Source organism: Heloderma suspectum, chromosome 4, assembly GCF_057233095.1.
Source record: "Heloderma suspectum isolate Gila_16-S chromosome 4, 16-S_ref, whole genome shotgun sequence".
NCBI classification, from domain to species: domain Eukaryota; kingdom Metazoa; phylum Chordata; class Lepidosauria; order Squamata; family Helodermatidae; genus Heloderma; species Heloderma suspectum.
Genome location: NC_139461.1, coordinates 203846384 through 203861637, shown reverse-complemented (window position 1 = coordinate 203861637; position 15254 = coordinate 203846384). Strand labels below are relative to the sequence as shown.

The 15254-nt window shown below is 40.5% G+C and overlaps 1 protein-coding gene across 1 annotated transcript in view; it reads right to left on the bottom strand.

Moving 5' to 3' along the window:
- The window catches only part of COL24A1 (collagen type XXIV alpha 1 chain), a 223565-nt gene that overhangs the window by 109280 nt on the left and 99031 nt on the right, over positions 1–15254 (bottom strand). Inside the window, exons 21-23 of the mRNA XM_084852036.1 lie at positions 8972–9025; positions 7853–7897; positions 1945–1998 (exon numbers count right to left, since the gene is read on the bottom strand). Of these exons, the coding sequence (XP_084708162.1) occupies positions 1945–1998; positions 7853–7897; positions 8972–9025 (153 nt within the window). The remainder of the gene's footprint in view (positions 1–1944; positions 1999–7852; positions 7898–8971; positions 9026–15254) is intronic.

Genomic DNA, 15254 nt, shown 5'->3' with positions numbered 1-15254 from the left:
CAAGAAAAAATATCCTTTGCTTTTCCAGTTCTCATACTTTCTACAAGTTTACCATGCTAAACCAGTTCGGCTATCTTTTATAATTCTTTCAATTAGCCAGGTTTTGTTTAAGCACACTGTATTATTTTTGAAAACACAATATAGCCATGATTTCCCTCTATCTACCCACCCATCTTCAATGGCCCACAGGTGTGTGCACATTGCAGTGAACTGGCCATTATTCACAGCAATGGACTGATGTGCATCTTCCATATTTGCCATTTAGATACTGGGCAATTTGGGGGGCAGCTCCATGTTGAGGACATCTAGTTCCAAAAAACATCAAAATTATACAATTATAAAAAAAACAAAGAGATCTTATATTACAAGGAGAAAATGTGTATTTCCTCCTACCAGTGCCCCACTACAGACTATGCTTCTCTTAAGCTTCTCCTTTTGTTTGACATCTCACTTCCCTGCATATCATTCTGGATTTATTGCTGAGCTAGAGGTAGTGGATGAGGTAGTGTGCAAGGGTAGCGTGCTTTCTACCAGCTCCAATTGGTGAGAAGGCCATGGCCCTTTCTTGCATACTCATGCCTTCGTAAGCATGAGTCTTAACTCCTGTTATGTACGCTGTGTAGGGCTGGCCTTGCTGGCAGTTCAGAGGCTTCGTCTGGTGCAAAATATTAGCTTGCCTTCGGGGGGTGGGGGGATCACAAGCATATTGCACCAGTGCTTCAGTGTCTGGCTCCCTGTTGCCTTCCAGGCTCAATAGCAGATTCTTTTGATGACTTCTAAAGCCCCAAAACCTTGTGCCCAGCATACTTGAGAGATGCCCGTATCCCTATTTTCCACCATAACCAAGATCGACAAGGAATGCTCTTTTAAAGACACCACCTATTCACCACATAAGATCGCCAAAGGCATACAAAAAGGTGTTCTGGGTAGTTGTCCCTCAACTTTGAAATTTGCCAAAGCCCAACACTATACTTCTTCCAGAAGCAATGTAAGATTCTTATTCAAACTGTCTTTTGTTGGTCAGGATAGGATGGAATAATTAGCATATTGTTACTGATGCTTGAGGCTGTGGTATGGGGAGAGTTTCAAGCCCAACAAACAAGCAAATATCCTCTGCTTAAGCATCCCATTTTCTATTTCATTAATCATTAGCTCAAAGCTTGCTTTGGCAGGGGAGAAAGCCACTAAATACTTGCCCCTGCTAACTATGCTCTGTTCTTTAAGGGTGGCTTCATACATGGTATTTTCTTTATAAGGGTAGATTCTGGTATGTGTAGCACGGCTGGGGGAAGGGGGCAAATGTGTGGACAAAATCATATATGAAGGTTGAGGATAGTATTCAATTGTGTCACACAAGCACTAGCATAAATGGGGAAAAACCCCGCCTTGTCCCATTGCCTTAGCAAGCCCTAGTTACGTTGAGCAAGCGTTGGTTTACACTAGCACAACATCATTAGTGCTAGTTCTGTGACACAGTTGGATACTACCCTATGTAAGTATCTGTTTTACCAGTTACCTTCCTCAGGACGTCAATCACAGCTTGCTGAACTTCTGTACATATTTCAAAAAGAGATGTTCATGGTTTTTCTCCTATCGTAGTGTACATCTTGTGCAGAGAAAACATGTGAAACAGCCCTATTTCTTCTTTCTTTACTGGGTCAGGAAATTGCCCTCCCCCCACCATTTTGAAATTATTTTTAATGGGATGGTCTGGGAGTTGGAAACAAGCTAGGGAAAGGCTGTACATTCTCTGACTGGAAACAATCTCTCTCTGGAATTTCTGAGAGGGATGTGCCACTCCACATTACACCCAGGTCTTTACCATCCATCAGTCTCCATCGCTGAACTTAGTACTATCTACTTGACAGGGCACACACCAAAAATTTATATTTCAGTTTTTTGGGGGTTTTTTAAGAGTAAATATCAGAAAAGCATCAGGCTTACCTTCAAGCCCTCTGGTCCTGGTTCACCTGCATACCCCTTCCGACCAGGTTTTCCCTATATTCAAATGAACAAACACTTTTGCTATTAATGGTTTTTGAATCCAGAGTTCCATGAGAACACTGTTAACACTGTTAACCAGAGTTGCATCATGCCTGACAAAATCTCTGAGCAACTGAGGGCTTAGCTTTTGTGCAGATGTGTGAATGTTTCCTCCAACATTTTTCCTCTCAACAAAATGGCCATGGGAAACTACAAACAGGAGTGGAAGAATGGTGGGTGGACAGGAGCTTCTTACCCGTTTCCCCAACAGTCATTTTTCCACCCACCCCCAGCTGCTGGGATAGAAGAGGAACAATAGAGGAAGAAGTATTTTTGAGTGGGAAAATGGCCAAGGAGAAGGGTTAAAAAGCTCTCTTCAGGTCCTCTACTCATGACTGCAGCCTCCTGTCAACATTGTTCATTAATAAAATATTACACTTGCAACAGTACATAATAGGCTGGCCCACCATTATTGTTATTATAGAGCTTTTATTTTTCATGCCATAATGCTCACTCTGCTATAACTATTTTGGAAATCTGCTGCTACCAAGAAGACACTGTTCGGCCAGCAAAACCCACAACAGCAGCTCATAAACAAACTAATGAAGTATCTCTCTTATGACCATGATTCCAAACTTACTTATTTGGAATAAACTTCCACTGAACACAATAGGATAGGATTCCAAGTAAATGTGTTTTGGATCAAGTTGAAAAAACATACTGAGAATACAAAGGAAAGGAACTGCTGAGTTGCAGAATTAAGCCATCGGATAATATCCTCTGAAGTGTTGAATAATCTGCTTTTAATACCATGTTTGCTAAACCACCTCCTGTTTCATTTTTCCTTGGCTCAATTCTCTTACTCAGCATTTCAACTCTTGAGCTTTACAATTATGGCCCCAATTAGCTATTATCCCACAATAGCAAAAATAGAACCTTCCTGTTCTGAGGCAGTATATCTCAGACTACCAGATGCCAAGGACAAAAACAGGGGAGAACCTCCTCAAGTGCTCTTGTCAGCTTCGCAGGAGCATGTGGTTAGGCAGCAGTGGACAGAAAGTGCTGGCCTTTTGGTCTGATCTTATATACTTAATTCTTATTTATTTATTTTATTTTTAATCTGCCAAATAACATTCTCTGGGCAGACTAGAAAAATCTAAAAGAAAATAATTTTAAATTTTAGAACACACTTGCCCATTAAACCCCACTGATGTAATTGATAATGCGAATATTTGTACATAAATGGATTTACATTTTTTGTTAATTAGCTAGCATTGTTTCCAAGGGTGAAGAAAGACACAATATAAAAAGGGAGCTCAACAGTGGGTCTGTGAGCTGTGAGGGCATCCAACGTCTTCCTAGCTTCACAACTAAAACAACAGACGTGCATACCAATGAACTGAATGCGGGCTCAGACATCTGTTTAGCCCTTCTACCCAAGTTTCAAGCAGATTATTTGCTTTAAAAGAAACCCATTCATCTGTTTTTTAAAAAATGAAAAGGTGTTCTAGGGATTGTAGAGGGGACATTGATAATATCATGGCCATCAGCCAACTAGTGCTATGCACAGCCAATTTAGGAATGTAGGACGCTGCCTTCTACTGAGATTACTAGTCAATTTACCTTAATATTGTTGTCACAATGTTCTCTTTGGAGCGGATAACTGTCTTTTTGCTTATGTTATTATTATTACTTAAAATCCCATGTACTCTGATACATAAGTAATAAAATAATGATTTACTGTGGGTGGGTTTTTCTGTTTTTGGCTTTTTTCTGTTTGGGGGTATTTTCTAGTAATTTATTGCTCTTTTCCACTTTAATGTACTGATATTTTAACATAAAAGAATAGTAAGCCAAATATTAACAATGATTGTGCTCATGGTGCAGCAGACTGAGCTAAGTTACGGTGTCATAGTAATAACAATGCTTAGCTAAACTTTGCCACTGTCGATTAATTGGAATATAAAACTGAATATATAGAGGTTATTGTATTTATATGAGCAAAAGAAACGTAAAGTAACAAAGAATATGCTGTATTACATGCAGTATAAACTAATGAGGCAATCCATGCTCTTGACACTAGCCAGAAAGTGGAATTCTGGAACATACTGAAGGTTTTTAACTCCGTTCATGGAAATTCAGGCCCAACTGTAAAATTGTATTAAAATGTTAATGTTTTAAACTTGGACTAAAATACACTTTATATCCTCAAGACATTTCTCAGATTGAGGCTCCCTATCAACATGTAACTTCTAAGGATCATAAATAGTTTAAAGTTGCAGAGAGGTATCATAGAATCATAGAATAGTAGGGTTGGAAGGGGCCTACAAAGCCATTGAGTCCAACCCCCTAAAGACAATGCAAGAGAGTGGAGGGGAGCAGCTTCATTTAAGGCAGGGGTGGGCAACCTGTGGCCCTTGCCAACCCCTGCCAAATTCAGCAGCTGCAAAAAAAAATTTTCACAGGAAGAATGGCAATTTTAACACTATGGAGCACTAAAAGGATCAAATTCAGCTTGTTTGCATTAAAAAAAAAATCAGAGCACCCCATAGACTGTGTGTTGTTCCATGGAGTGAGGTTCATGAAAGCTGGGGGCGGGGTCAGTGAGTGAAATTGGCCCCTAGACTTCCTGCAGTTGCCCATCCCTGATATAAGGGAAACAATATCAATTGCTTGGGTTCCTGGAATGCTATGGCGAAAGTGGAAAAAATATTGATGCTATAAGTGAAATAGTTAATTCCACACCAGGGAAAACCAAATTCTATATTCTAGATATCTATACACATTTGAATAAATTAAGCTGCATTGTTTTGTTTGAGCACAGCATTTAGGTTTTCAGTTTTACACATATTGAGTCATAGACTGGAAGTAGCATACAGGACAGGGGGAAATGAGCAGATCATAGGAGAGTGATGATAATTCATTCAACTGGGTAATTATCTGTTGTGTGAAATGCTTTTTGAAAACCTACTAAATAAAATGTGTGGGGGAAATAAATGTAAGGGTAGGTAGGAACTAAAGAGGAATATACAGATAGGATTTTGCAAACCCAGTGTAGACAGGTAAGAGGCATTAAGAAAAACTGGACTAAATGTAGGAAGTAAAACAAATGAGGATCAAATCAGGTGAAATTAGATCATAGAATAGTATAGTAGGGTTGGAAGGGGCCTACAAGGCCATCTACAAGATACAACATTGTATTGCATTTAAGAACAGCTGTGGTAAAAAAAAAATGGAACAAACTTGAGTAGTTTGATGTAACCCAAGTTTGAGACTAAGAAGGAGCTCAGAGACTACTTTTACAACAAGATTACCCAACCTGAAATTCATCAGCGGAGTATTTGAACTGAATTGTTTTAACAATTAAACATATAATAAAGATTTAGACTTAGCCACCCAGTTTTTTTTACCATACTGAATGCAGGAACGTTCTTGCAATTCGAATAGTATGAGTCATATGTTGCTGTGCAAGATGCATAGACATAAACAGAATGAATCTCCAGGAAGTGTACTGTTAATATTAACTCCTTGGACAGGTAAGGAGCAAGTTTAGCATCTCCATCATCATGAACGGTGTCAGGACGCCCCTTTTGCCTACTGAATCCTCCAATAGCCAGAATCAACACTCAGGCAAAAGGTCTGCTTTCCAAGGCTTTAATTCCATTCATCCTAATGAAGCACACAGATGCTAATTGCCTGAGACTCAGAGGAACTACAAAGGAACAGCCATCTAGGGGTTTCTAAGGGTTAGGATGTCAGTTGATCTCCATTTGGGAAAAACGCAGCAACTCTCTGAACTTAAGGGGTGGGAGGGGAAGATCTCCCCCTCTCCCGTGTGGCCTCAGGGCGTACCTGTTGACGTTGAGCCAATCGGGCTGAGTGCCTAAGCTAGGCTCCTGCAATCTCTCGCTTGTCCCTGCACCTGGCATCTAAAAGCTCAAGTTGTCCCTCCCTTTCCATGCCTGGATCACTGTCGCTCCCAGGGATGTAAGCGGGGGGGGGGGGGCTCCCCCTCCAGCTGCGCCTCTGAAGTCTGAGTTCCGCTCCAATGAATTGTATCTCCTCCTCAGAATCAGAGCTGCCTTGGGACTCAATAGGCTCAGATACAACCCTGACAAACGGTCCCCAAAGTCCCAAACAGAGTATACAAGTGTCTTCTTGGTGAGTTCTTTGCAGGATGTTGGAAAAGGTTCAATCAATGGATGTATGGCATGGAATGGGACAGTGGCAAGTTGCATGTGCAAATAACTGAAGACATTATATTGGGAATTTATCTGCCATATAATTGATGAAAGCAATTGCTTGGGTCTCACTTCTTCATCAAATACATGTATTCTAGGTCTTTGAAGGAAAAAGCAGACACACACTGTATTTGAATATAAAATGTCTTTACTTTACAAATTGGATTGACATTCTAGTAGAGGGTGTAATATTTTTTTAAATGATAACAAGTAAAAAGATTTTAAAAAATCAAGACGTCAGGATATTATTTAGCAGTCTCCATAAGACTTAACATGTTATGTATTGTTTGACGTCTGATACCTTGAAGAGTATGTAATGTCAAAGTCAAATTAAATGTGACATTATTTATGTCATGTTCCCTTGGCCCCCTCCTTCCTCATGCACACACACAAGAAGAGAGGCTTCAGTCTCACATCTTTAATTCACTATCAACAGGTTCCTTACAGATGCAAATTCCCGAAGACTCTCAGGCTACAAAGGAATAACAGCAGGGAAACCAAATGGGAGCTACGATGTTGCTAGCAGTTTGAACAAGGACTTGCTGGCTAGAATAACTTAGGGAGGGAAACCCCTCCCATCATGTGATGCTCTCCTACGTTGACCCTCACGCATCGCCAGCCAGGTTGACCATCTGAGCTCTGCCTCTAGCTTTTCCCGCTTCACTCTGTGCTGCAGTTTAGCATCCCTCAGGTCACGCCCCACGCTCTCCTCTTCCTCCTCCTGGGTTTTCACGGGGGGGGGGGGGGCTTCAGGCCCAGCCATCTGTGTGCTAGCCTCCTGAGAAGTATATCTAACCATATCTGAACTGGATGGGGAAGATGCCTTCCCTGGTTCTGGCTGTTCCCCTTCTGCATCTGAAGTGCTAACTATCTCCATATGCTCAGAATCAATCCTGACAATTTACATAATTATCAACTGCATGAATGGGGTTTTTTTAGAAGTAACAGCTGCAGGGGTAGGGGGAAAATCTGGATTGGGAGCACAACAGGGGCAAAGAATTAAAGCCCGCCTACCCATGCTGCCCCCAGCTGAAAAAAATAATCTAGAAATTTATAATTGCATGGATACTGCCATGTCTAGCGTGGTCTTCAGACAAGGGGGGAGAAATGAAATGGAATATGCTGCTCCCATTTTAATGAAACCTTCATGACCAAGGCAAAAACCTTGATGACCAGATGGTGGCAACAAACTTCAAATGATGGCTGTTTGCTATTACTCCCTACTTGTAAGCTTCTCTCAGGCACTTGACAGGTGCCTGTGGGAAGCAGAACGCTGGACTACGCTCAGCTAGACCTTGAATTTCTATACGGACTTTCTTCTGAAGAACTCAAAGCAGCTATTAAGCCTCACAACAACCCTGTGAAGTTAGTTAGGCTGAGAGATAGTGATATACCCAAGCCTACCTAGAGAGTGTCACAGCTAAAGAGGGTACTGAAATTGGGTTTCCCATGTCCAATCTCTCCCCACTGAACCAGAGGGAGATATTATAACCTTTTTCAAGTCACACACAATCTGTGACAAAAAACAAATTCAGTGTCTGTCTTCGACACCCAACATTGGCCCACACTGGCTACACTTTTTGGAGAACACCTCCTCTGCAGCTGTTATGAAAATTTTCCATACTTACTCTTGGTCCAGCTCCGCCAACAGGTCCAACAGGTCCTTCTTCTCCCTACAATAAAATCAGGTTAGCAATTCTTCTTTCTTGGATATTGTGTTTATATCAAACACCTGGAAAAATATTTTTCCTTTTATAATAGATAACTGAATAGGGCTGTGTGTAGAGAGATTTAAAATGCATTTAATTACTAACAGTCATAGATCCAGATACAGTATAACTCCCATCATGTAAAATTCTCATACCAAGTATTTGACTAACCAGACTTACGGGGATGATCCAGGTAAACAGATATTGATTTAGAGGGTGATCCTATTGTGCTCCCGACAGATGGAGAGCTCCGACATCGGAGTCCTCCATCTATCCAAAGAGGGAGACTATTTCGCCTCCCATTTCTCCTGGCCCAAAAGAAGAATTCAGCTAGACAGGCCTCTGAGCCTTTCTAACTCACTTCTTGATAGTGGGTAGGGACACTGACAGAGAGGCTGTAGGATTCTGGCCTCTCCTCTCCCTCCCCACCAGAATGACTCCTTCCCTTCCTTCCCAAGCTCTTCCGAGGTTGTTGTTGTTACCTCAGAAGAGCAGCCAGCATGGTGCTTTCCACAGTGGCTGTGAGGGGGTGGGGGAGCAGCTCGATGTTGGATTCCCCCTCTTGAGTTTGTAGGAGTGTCTATGGCCTCAAGACGGGGATTCAGATTTATCCTATGGACCTTGGAACACTCTCCCAGGGACTATAGGATTGCTCTGTTAAGCCTATATAGATACTACTACATATTCCCTCTCCCTCTTGATCCAGATAAAGGATATTTAACTTTTAATACCTTTGCAAAACTTTGCTTGCACTCAACAACTTCCATGGTTTCATTCAAGTTATGCATGCATATCATTCTTCAGAATACAAAACTAAACTCTTCAGTATATGCTGTTAGCTTCAGCTCACCTAAACTTTGCATAGAAACCACTGGAATAAGTAACGCAGTATAATGTGTAACAATTTTTACTCAACACCTGCAAGAGCAGAACATTTGTATCTTTGCAAGCCAAAACAGAAGCAATCACACAAGTAAAAATGGAGTCCAATTTCAATAAAAAATGTTTGCTATTGAGAGAACAATGTTACTTTCTTACCTCAACTCCTTTGGGGCCCGGTGGTCCTGGAGGCCCCCTGTCACCTAGAAATCCCTAAGTAACACACACCAAAATATTTAGATTAATGAACAAGTATGTTACGATGGAAAGAATAAGAGAGTAAACACGAAGAAACTTCACTTTCTTTTATTATCCTAAGTTTTTCTTTAATATTCTTTATTATTTCCCTTAGGAAGACTGAACTAGGAAATGTGTGGTCATTTGAATTTCTGTGTAAAGTACAATATGCACACAATTATCTACATCTGCATTCCAGTTATAGCAGGGGGAAAGCTGATAATCATTTCCTGTGATGGTACCAACTTGAATTACTTGCTTGTAATAATCTGTATTTTCCCTGCTCAGGTGAGAAAGTAGCTGGGGAGACATGATTTTATCAAAAAAATAGCCACAGGGAAAAGGTTAACCATTCTCTCCACCAGCTCTGCTCCTGTTATCAAATCTGCAACTCCCTGAGGTTGCATTTAGATTTTTTTTAGAAGTCAGGAGAGCAATCACAGATCTCCCAGTATCATGTGCAGTTTTGCTCTAAATGAGTTAGCACTAACAGGTTTGGAATGAGATAAATGCACTACAAATATTAGTTTCAGTTTTGCCTTTCTTCTATCTACCAACCATAAAATATCCAGCCATGTGTCTAGTATAAGAACCATAAAATAGCTTTGTTACATCTTTTGTATGCACTGAGATTTTAGAATGCTATTTAAAGAACACCCTCCTATAAGCCTTTCCTCTGTTCGTATGAATAGTCATAAAAACTGTCTAATGGTTACATTATACCAGTGTTTCCCAAAAAACAGCTGATAGCTCAAGCACACTCTAAATTAAAATTAGAGGTGCTGGTCTTTTTTTATACCCTCAAAATTTTACTGTTACAGTGTGAAAGCGTTAGAAATGTTGTTCTATGAAAGTCACTGTAATCAAAAAAGAAGCAAGTCCAGAATGACTCATGCAGAACTGTGACAGGAAGCTTCCTCTGGAGTTGGGTAATTCTGCCACATTTGTGCATTGTACATAACTGAACAATTACAACTAGAGTAATGAAAGAATTGCCCCAGCAAAAGCTGATTGGAAGGAGGCATGGCCAGAGAAGTTAAATCATGCCGAAATACAATGAGAAGCCTTCTCAGATGTATTGGGAGTAACTGACTGTGAACTTATTTTCCTGAACTCACAGATGCCTTTGTGTTATTTAATTAGTGTGTTTCTTGTGGCACACTAGTAGTTCTCTCACAACACACTAGTGTGGCTCAATACACAGTTTTGGAATTGCTGCTTTATATAACCCATCATAGCATATAACAATATAGCTACTATTTGGAAATAATGTGGCTTTTTACCATCCTAGTGGAGTTTGCCTGTCCTGCTCCTGTCACCACTTCATACTCCTTGGACATGAACTCTGTTTCTCCCTGCTGACCCAGCTCAACAAACCTCCCAGTACCAGCAATAGACTACCAGTTTTATCACCTTGGCCCAACTGATCCTGCAAACATATACATTAAGCCTAATCACGCAAGGTGAAAGTACAGGGGTCACGACAGTTCCTTTAGCCCTACATGACCCTTTTGATTTAATTTATCTAATTGTCAATGAGATCTACCAGTCTGTGCTTTGCACAATGCAGCTTGTGCTTCTACTTGCTGCACCTTTCAAAATGATTTCCAAATTGGCCTGAAGAGGGCCAGAAATGGCATATACTGTATCTAAAATTGTTGGAAAGGGTAAAAAACACATTCAAAACCTAAGGCAACACTGTCCTTGTGCTGGTGGGAATGACCACTAGCACAATGGGAAACTGGCACTTGATAGCACAACTGGAAATTAGTCCAAAGTAGTGCTTTGGGAACAGGCAAAATCAATTGAGCTCTGTTCCGTGAGCTCCGCTGACTTGTCTGGAAGTGCACATTTGGCCTAGTTTCCAGGGTTGTGCTTAGCTTCCCGTTGTGCTAGTGGTCATTCCTGCTAGCGCAGCATGATTGGTGCTGGCGGACTGCCAGCGTCGAATATCACCCCTAAGTTATAAGTCTAGATACTGTAGCAAAATAAATATTGCTGAATAGCTGTTGATTTTCCTTACAGAATACCTGTCAATGAACACAACAGCACTATTAAATAATTAACATGATGCAGACTGACAGCAGATTTCTTTGCTATTGCAGGGCCTTAGGAATTACTAATTCCAGTTTATAAAAAAAGAAAAAAGAAAAACATTTCAAGATAATTAACTGAAGTTTCCATTCCTGGTATAATATGTTTAGCTAAAAAAGAAAGTGAAGGTATTTTAGAGACTTATCAAACATGACAGGAAAAAATCCAGAGAGTCTACAAATAGAGATATTCACTTGACATAGTATATAACTTTCCCATTAACTTTCTCTTATAGGATTAGTAAAGTTCTTAATAGTCATGTAAGCAGTCCAAACAAAACACCAGAAAGTAGATGAAAGAAGCTATCCGCTGTTTCCATTTCACAATATATAATTCTCAAACAGTGAGTGCACGGCAAGACATAAAAAAATTGCATAATTAAAAATTCCCATGACCCCAAAGACCCACCATTGGATGGCGGTGCCTGCTGCATTATCTGCATGATGCAATGATTTGGGTTTGCCCTTTTCTAATCCAACTGTGCTAATGGATGGATAGCTCTGCACTGTGTGCAAATGCTTCATGAAATCGCTCCCATTATAGAGACACAACAGACTTACTCGCATTAGGAAGTGGCTGCCCATTGTCCCTCGGTGGCTACAAATGTACTTGGGAGTAAGTTCCATTTAAGGCAATGGGGCTTACTTCTGAGTAGACATGTATAGGATTGTGCTGTGCATGAGTCACTGCCCTGGGCTTCCTCCCCTCCTGTCAGAGGCCTGTCCAGCTCAGGGATTTGCACATTATTTGTTTAAGTATTTCTAGACTGCCCTTCAATCTGGGGACAACATGCAGTAATAAAAAACACAATATAATAAAACAATGCAACGTATAACAATAAAACTGAGACGCAACAAAACCATGAAACTCAGACATAAGCACTGTAGAAATACTTGGGTTGGGGGCTCCTCTAAAGGCAGCTAATTCTCACTCCTATGCACACTAAAATTACATATTTTCAGGTGTAAGAGTGAAGTGTGTCTCCACTTTCAATTCAGAAAGAAAAGTGTGCTTCACCATCAGCAGTTTAGAGAACACTGATGGATGGTTCTTATGGTTGTCACTCAAATACATTAAAAAAAAAAATTTCTATTAATATTTATATCCCTCCTTTATAGGCAACAATGCCCACTCAAAGTGGCTTACAGTGACATGAAATAAAATATAGCCCCCAGGATTGCCCCCTTTTCAGCCACTCCATGCTGCTCTTACAAGCGCAGAGCCAGGAATGAACTGTGCCTCCTACAAGGCAGTGGGGAGTTAGGTTTCTGGGAATCGAGCTCAGAGTGCTTGCTCTGAGCTCGGTTCCCAGAAACTGAAAAATTCTATAGCCATCTAGATGCTGTTTATTGGCCATAGGATTGCGCCCCAAGTAGGCATTCCTAATGGTGATGAAAACAAGTTTATGTTATGCAATTGGCATATCTCTCACTGTTTCTGTTGTGATAGAGGCTAGAGATACTAGCCGCAAGCAGAACCCAAGTGAAAATATACGTGTATGCCCCCAAACCCATCACCAATAAATTATTATCAAACCAATGAAATGGAAATGCTTTTAATTATGTGGGAGTGTTGATCATCAAACAGCCCAAGGTCAAATGCTTTAAGAAATGTTTACAAGCTGAACTGTATGTTTATATTCCAGTTCATAATGATACTATTACACCATACTAGGGAATTACATCTGTTGATTACTGTAGGGATTTGGGGTGGTGGTGAGGGAATGCAGCCAATCTAGTATTTTCAGACAGTATGAAACATGGGTATGTTTCATTCATAAGGGTCAACATCTTAGACTAGTATCAACACAGAAGGTCTGTCCTGCTTTCTTGGCAGTTAGCGTACATTTAAATTCTGCGAAAGCTTAGAGCAGAAGAATGAGGAAAAGAGAAGCTTAGTGAAGCAGTCTTCCAAAAATAAGAGAGAGAGGAAACTCCTCAAAACCACAGTCAGCACAAGACAGCTGGGAATGCTAAAGCTGAACATTTCCAGTTTCATGTAGGCCTGGGCTCTTCATATTATGGACTGTGTAAAAGCTTTTCCATTTTGGTAACACTCATCTCGAAAGTAAGCCACCAATTTTCTTTGATTAGAGACGGCTGTCCAAGCTCTCTGAGAGCCAAGAAGCTATAGAGACCATAAAGTCTCTTCATACAAGTTATTCTTGTATCAAACAGAATCTGAAGCTTCCAGCTAACTAATCAGCACTTTGGCAGCAGGATTTGAATGAAAAAACAATCAACTAGCATAGCAGGGTTTGGTGTAGTACATTGAATATTTAGTAGGGAAAATGTGAACTTAGTTCCTGATCTGAAATATTTGTAAGGAAACAACCACAATACACTGGACTAGTAATTGAGTATTTTTGTGCAAATTATAATTAGTATTAATAAATAGATAAATTTTCAACCAACAATATCAGAACAGTTCTTACAAACAATTTCACTATATATTTTACAAAGCAGTTGTACCAAACAATCTCCAGTTATATCTGGAAGACTACAAATATTTAAACAATTTTCAAGCTGATACAGTTTTAACTGCTGTTTTTAAGCAACAACATTTATTTTACAAAGGAGTTGTATGAAACAATCTCTAGCTATATCTGGAAGACTACATATGTTTGAACATTTGTCTTCCAGATATAACTGGAGATTGTTTCATACAACTCCTCTGTAAAATATATAGTGAAATTGTTTGTAAGATCTGTTCTGATATTTATTGTTGGTTGAAAATGTATTTATTAATACTAATTATAATTTGCACAAAAATACTCAATTACTAGTGTATTTTGCGTATGGTTTGAATCAGTTCTTTGGGAACCTTGACCTTGCTGGTTGGTATACTGAAATATTTGTAGCCACGTAAATGCCTGCAACATTGGCATAACAACCAATACTTGTATCACTGAACTTGAAGCGATTGATATCAAATTGTTGGTACAGAAGCCTTGCTTTTCTCTAGCTCTTATGCCCATGGGAATGTCAAACAGTCAATACAAGGTATATTTGATTTTGAAATAAGCATTATAGCAGAAATCTAGGACCTATTCACATGACCATTTCATTCAGTGGCAGCCATGGTTTTCCGTCAGCCTGTCCCGTCTTCCAAATGTGCCACCATGGGCCTAGCTGGTTACACACAGGCTGACACCCTGTGTTACTTTCCGCTTTCAACACTTGACCTAGATTTAATTCAAAATCTCTTTGAGGCAGCTCTCGAGAGTACCTTCAGATTCTCAGTGGACTTCTGTGTCAGGACCACCCCTCAACTGGCACTGATCAAGACACAACTGGAATTACCTTGACTTTCCTATCCGCACTGGATCCAGTGTCCCAGGTGATATCCAAAAAGAAGCAGGAAGAAGCTGCTGAGAACTGGCCAACATTCATTCCTATAAGGTTACCTTGGAAGGAGTTTAGTCTTCTGAACCCAGCTATGTCACAGTTCTGGTGGTGCTGCACCTTTAAAGCTCCAGGTATGGTTATGTGTTAGTCCTTCAACTACAAAACAAGGATACCAGTACCTGGATGGGGAATCCCTGTACAGCAAGCCACGTATACCAACTGCCTTTGTTCTGGACTGTCTGTCCTTACTAGGACACCAAAACTATTGCTAGCATCAGCTTAGGAAACTTTTAACAACTGTGATTCAGGCCCACAGCTCCCTGGCATCACCATTTTTTTTCCGCTGATATCAATGGCTTATATAGGGTTCTGGCCCGGCCCCTCTTTCAGTGTGGTTACACCCTGAGCCAGGAGGTCAGAGACTCACAGTGTCAACAGAGAGCTGGCCTTTGGGCATACCTATTACATGTAGAATACTGCCAAAAGGTATGTAGGATCCCTTCTGGCTTCAGGGATCCCTTGTTGTGCAAGTGGCCTTCTGTGAAAATGGCAGGGACAGGAGCTCAACCCATGTAGGCCCTTCTACCTCTGAACCAAACTCTGCTTCAGCTTTTAAAAAGCATAATGTAAAGTTCAGTATAGCTGTGAGAAGGTGGCTACCATAGGAGTGTATCTGTGTTGAACTTCTCAGCTAATTATAGGCAAAAGGAGAGGTAAAATCCGAAAGAGTAAATATGCCTTATCAAACAGCTGCATTTCAGCCT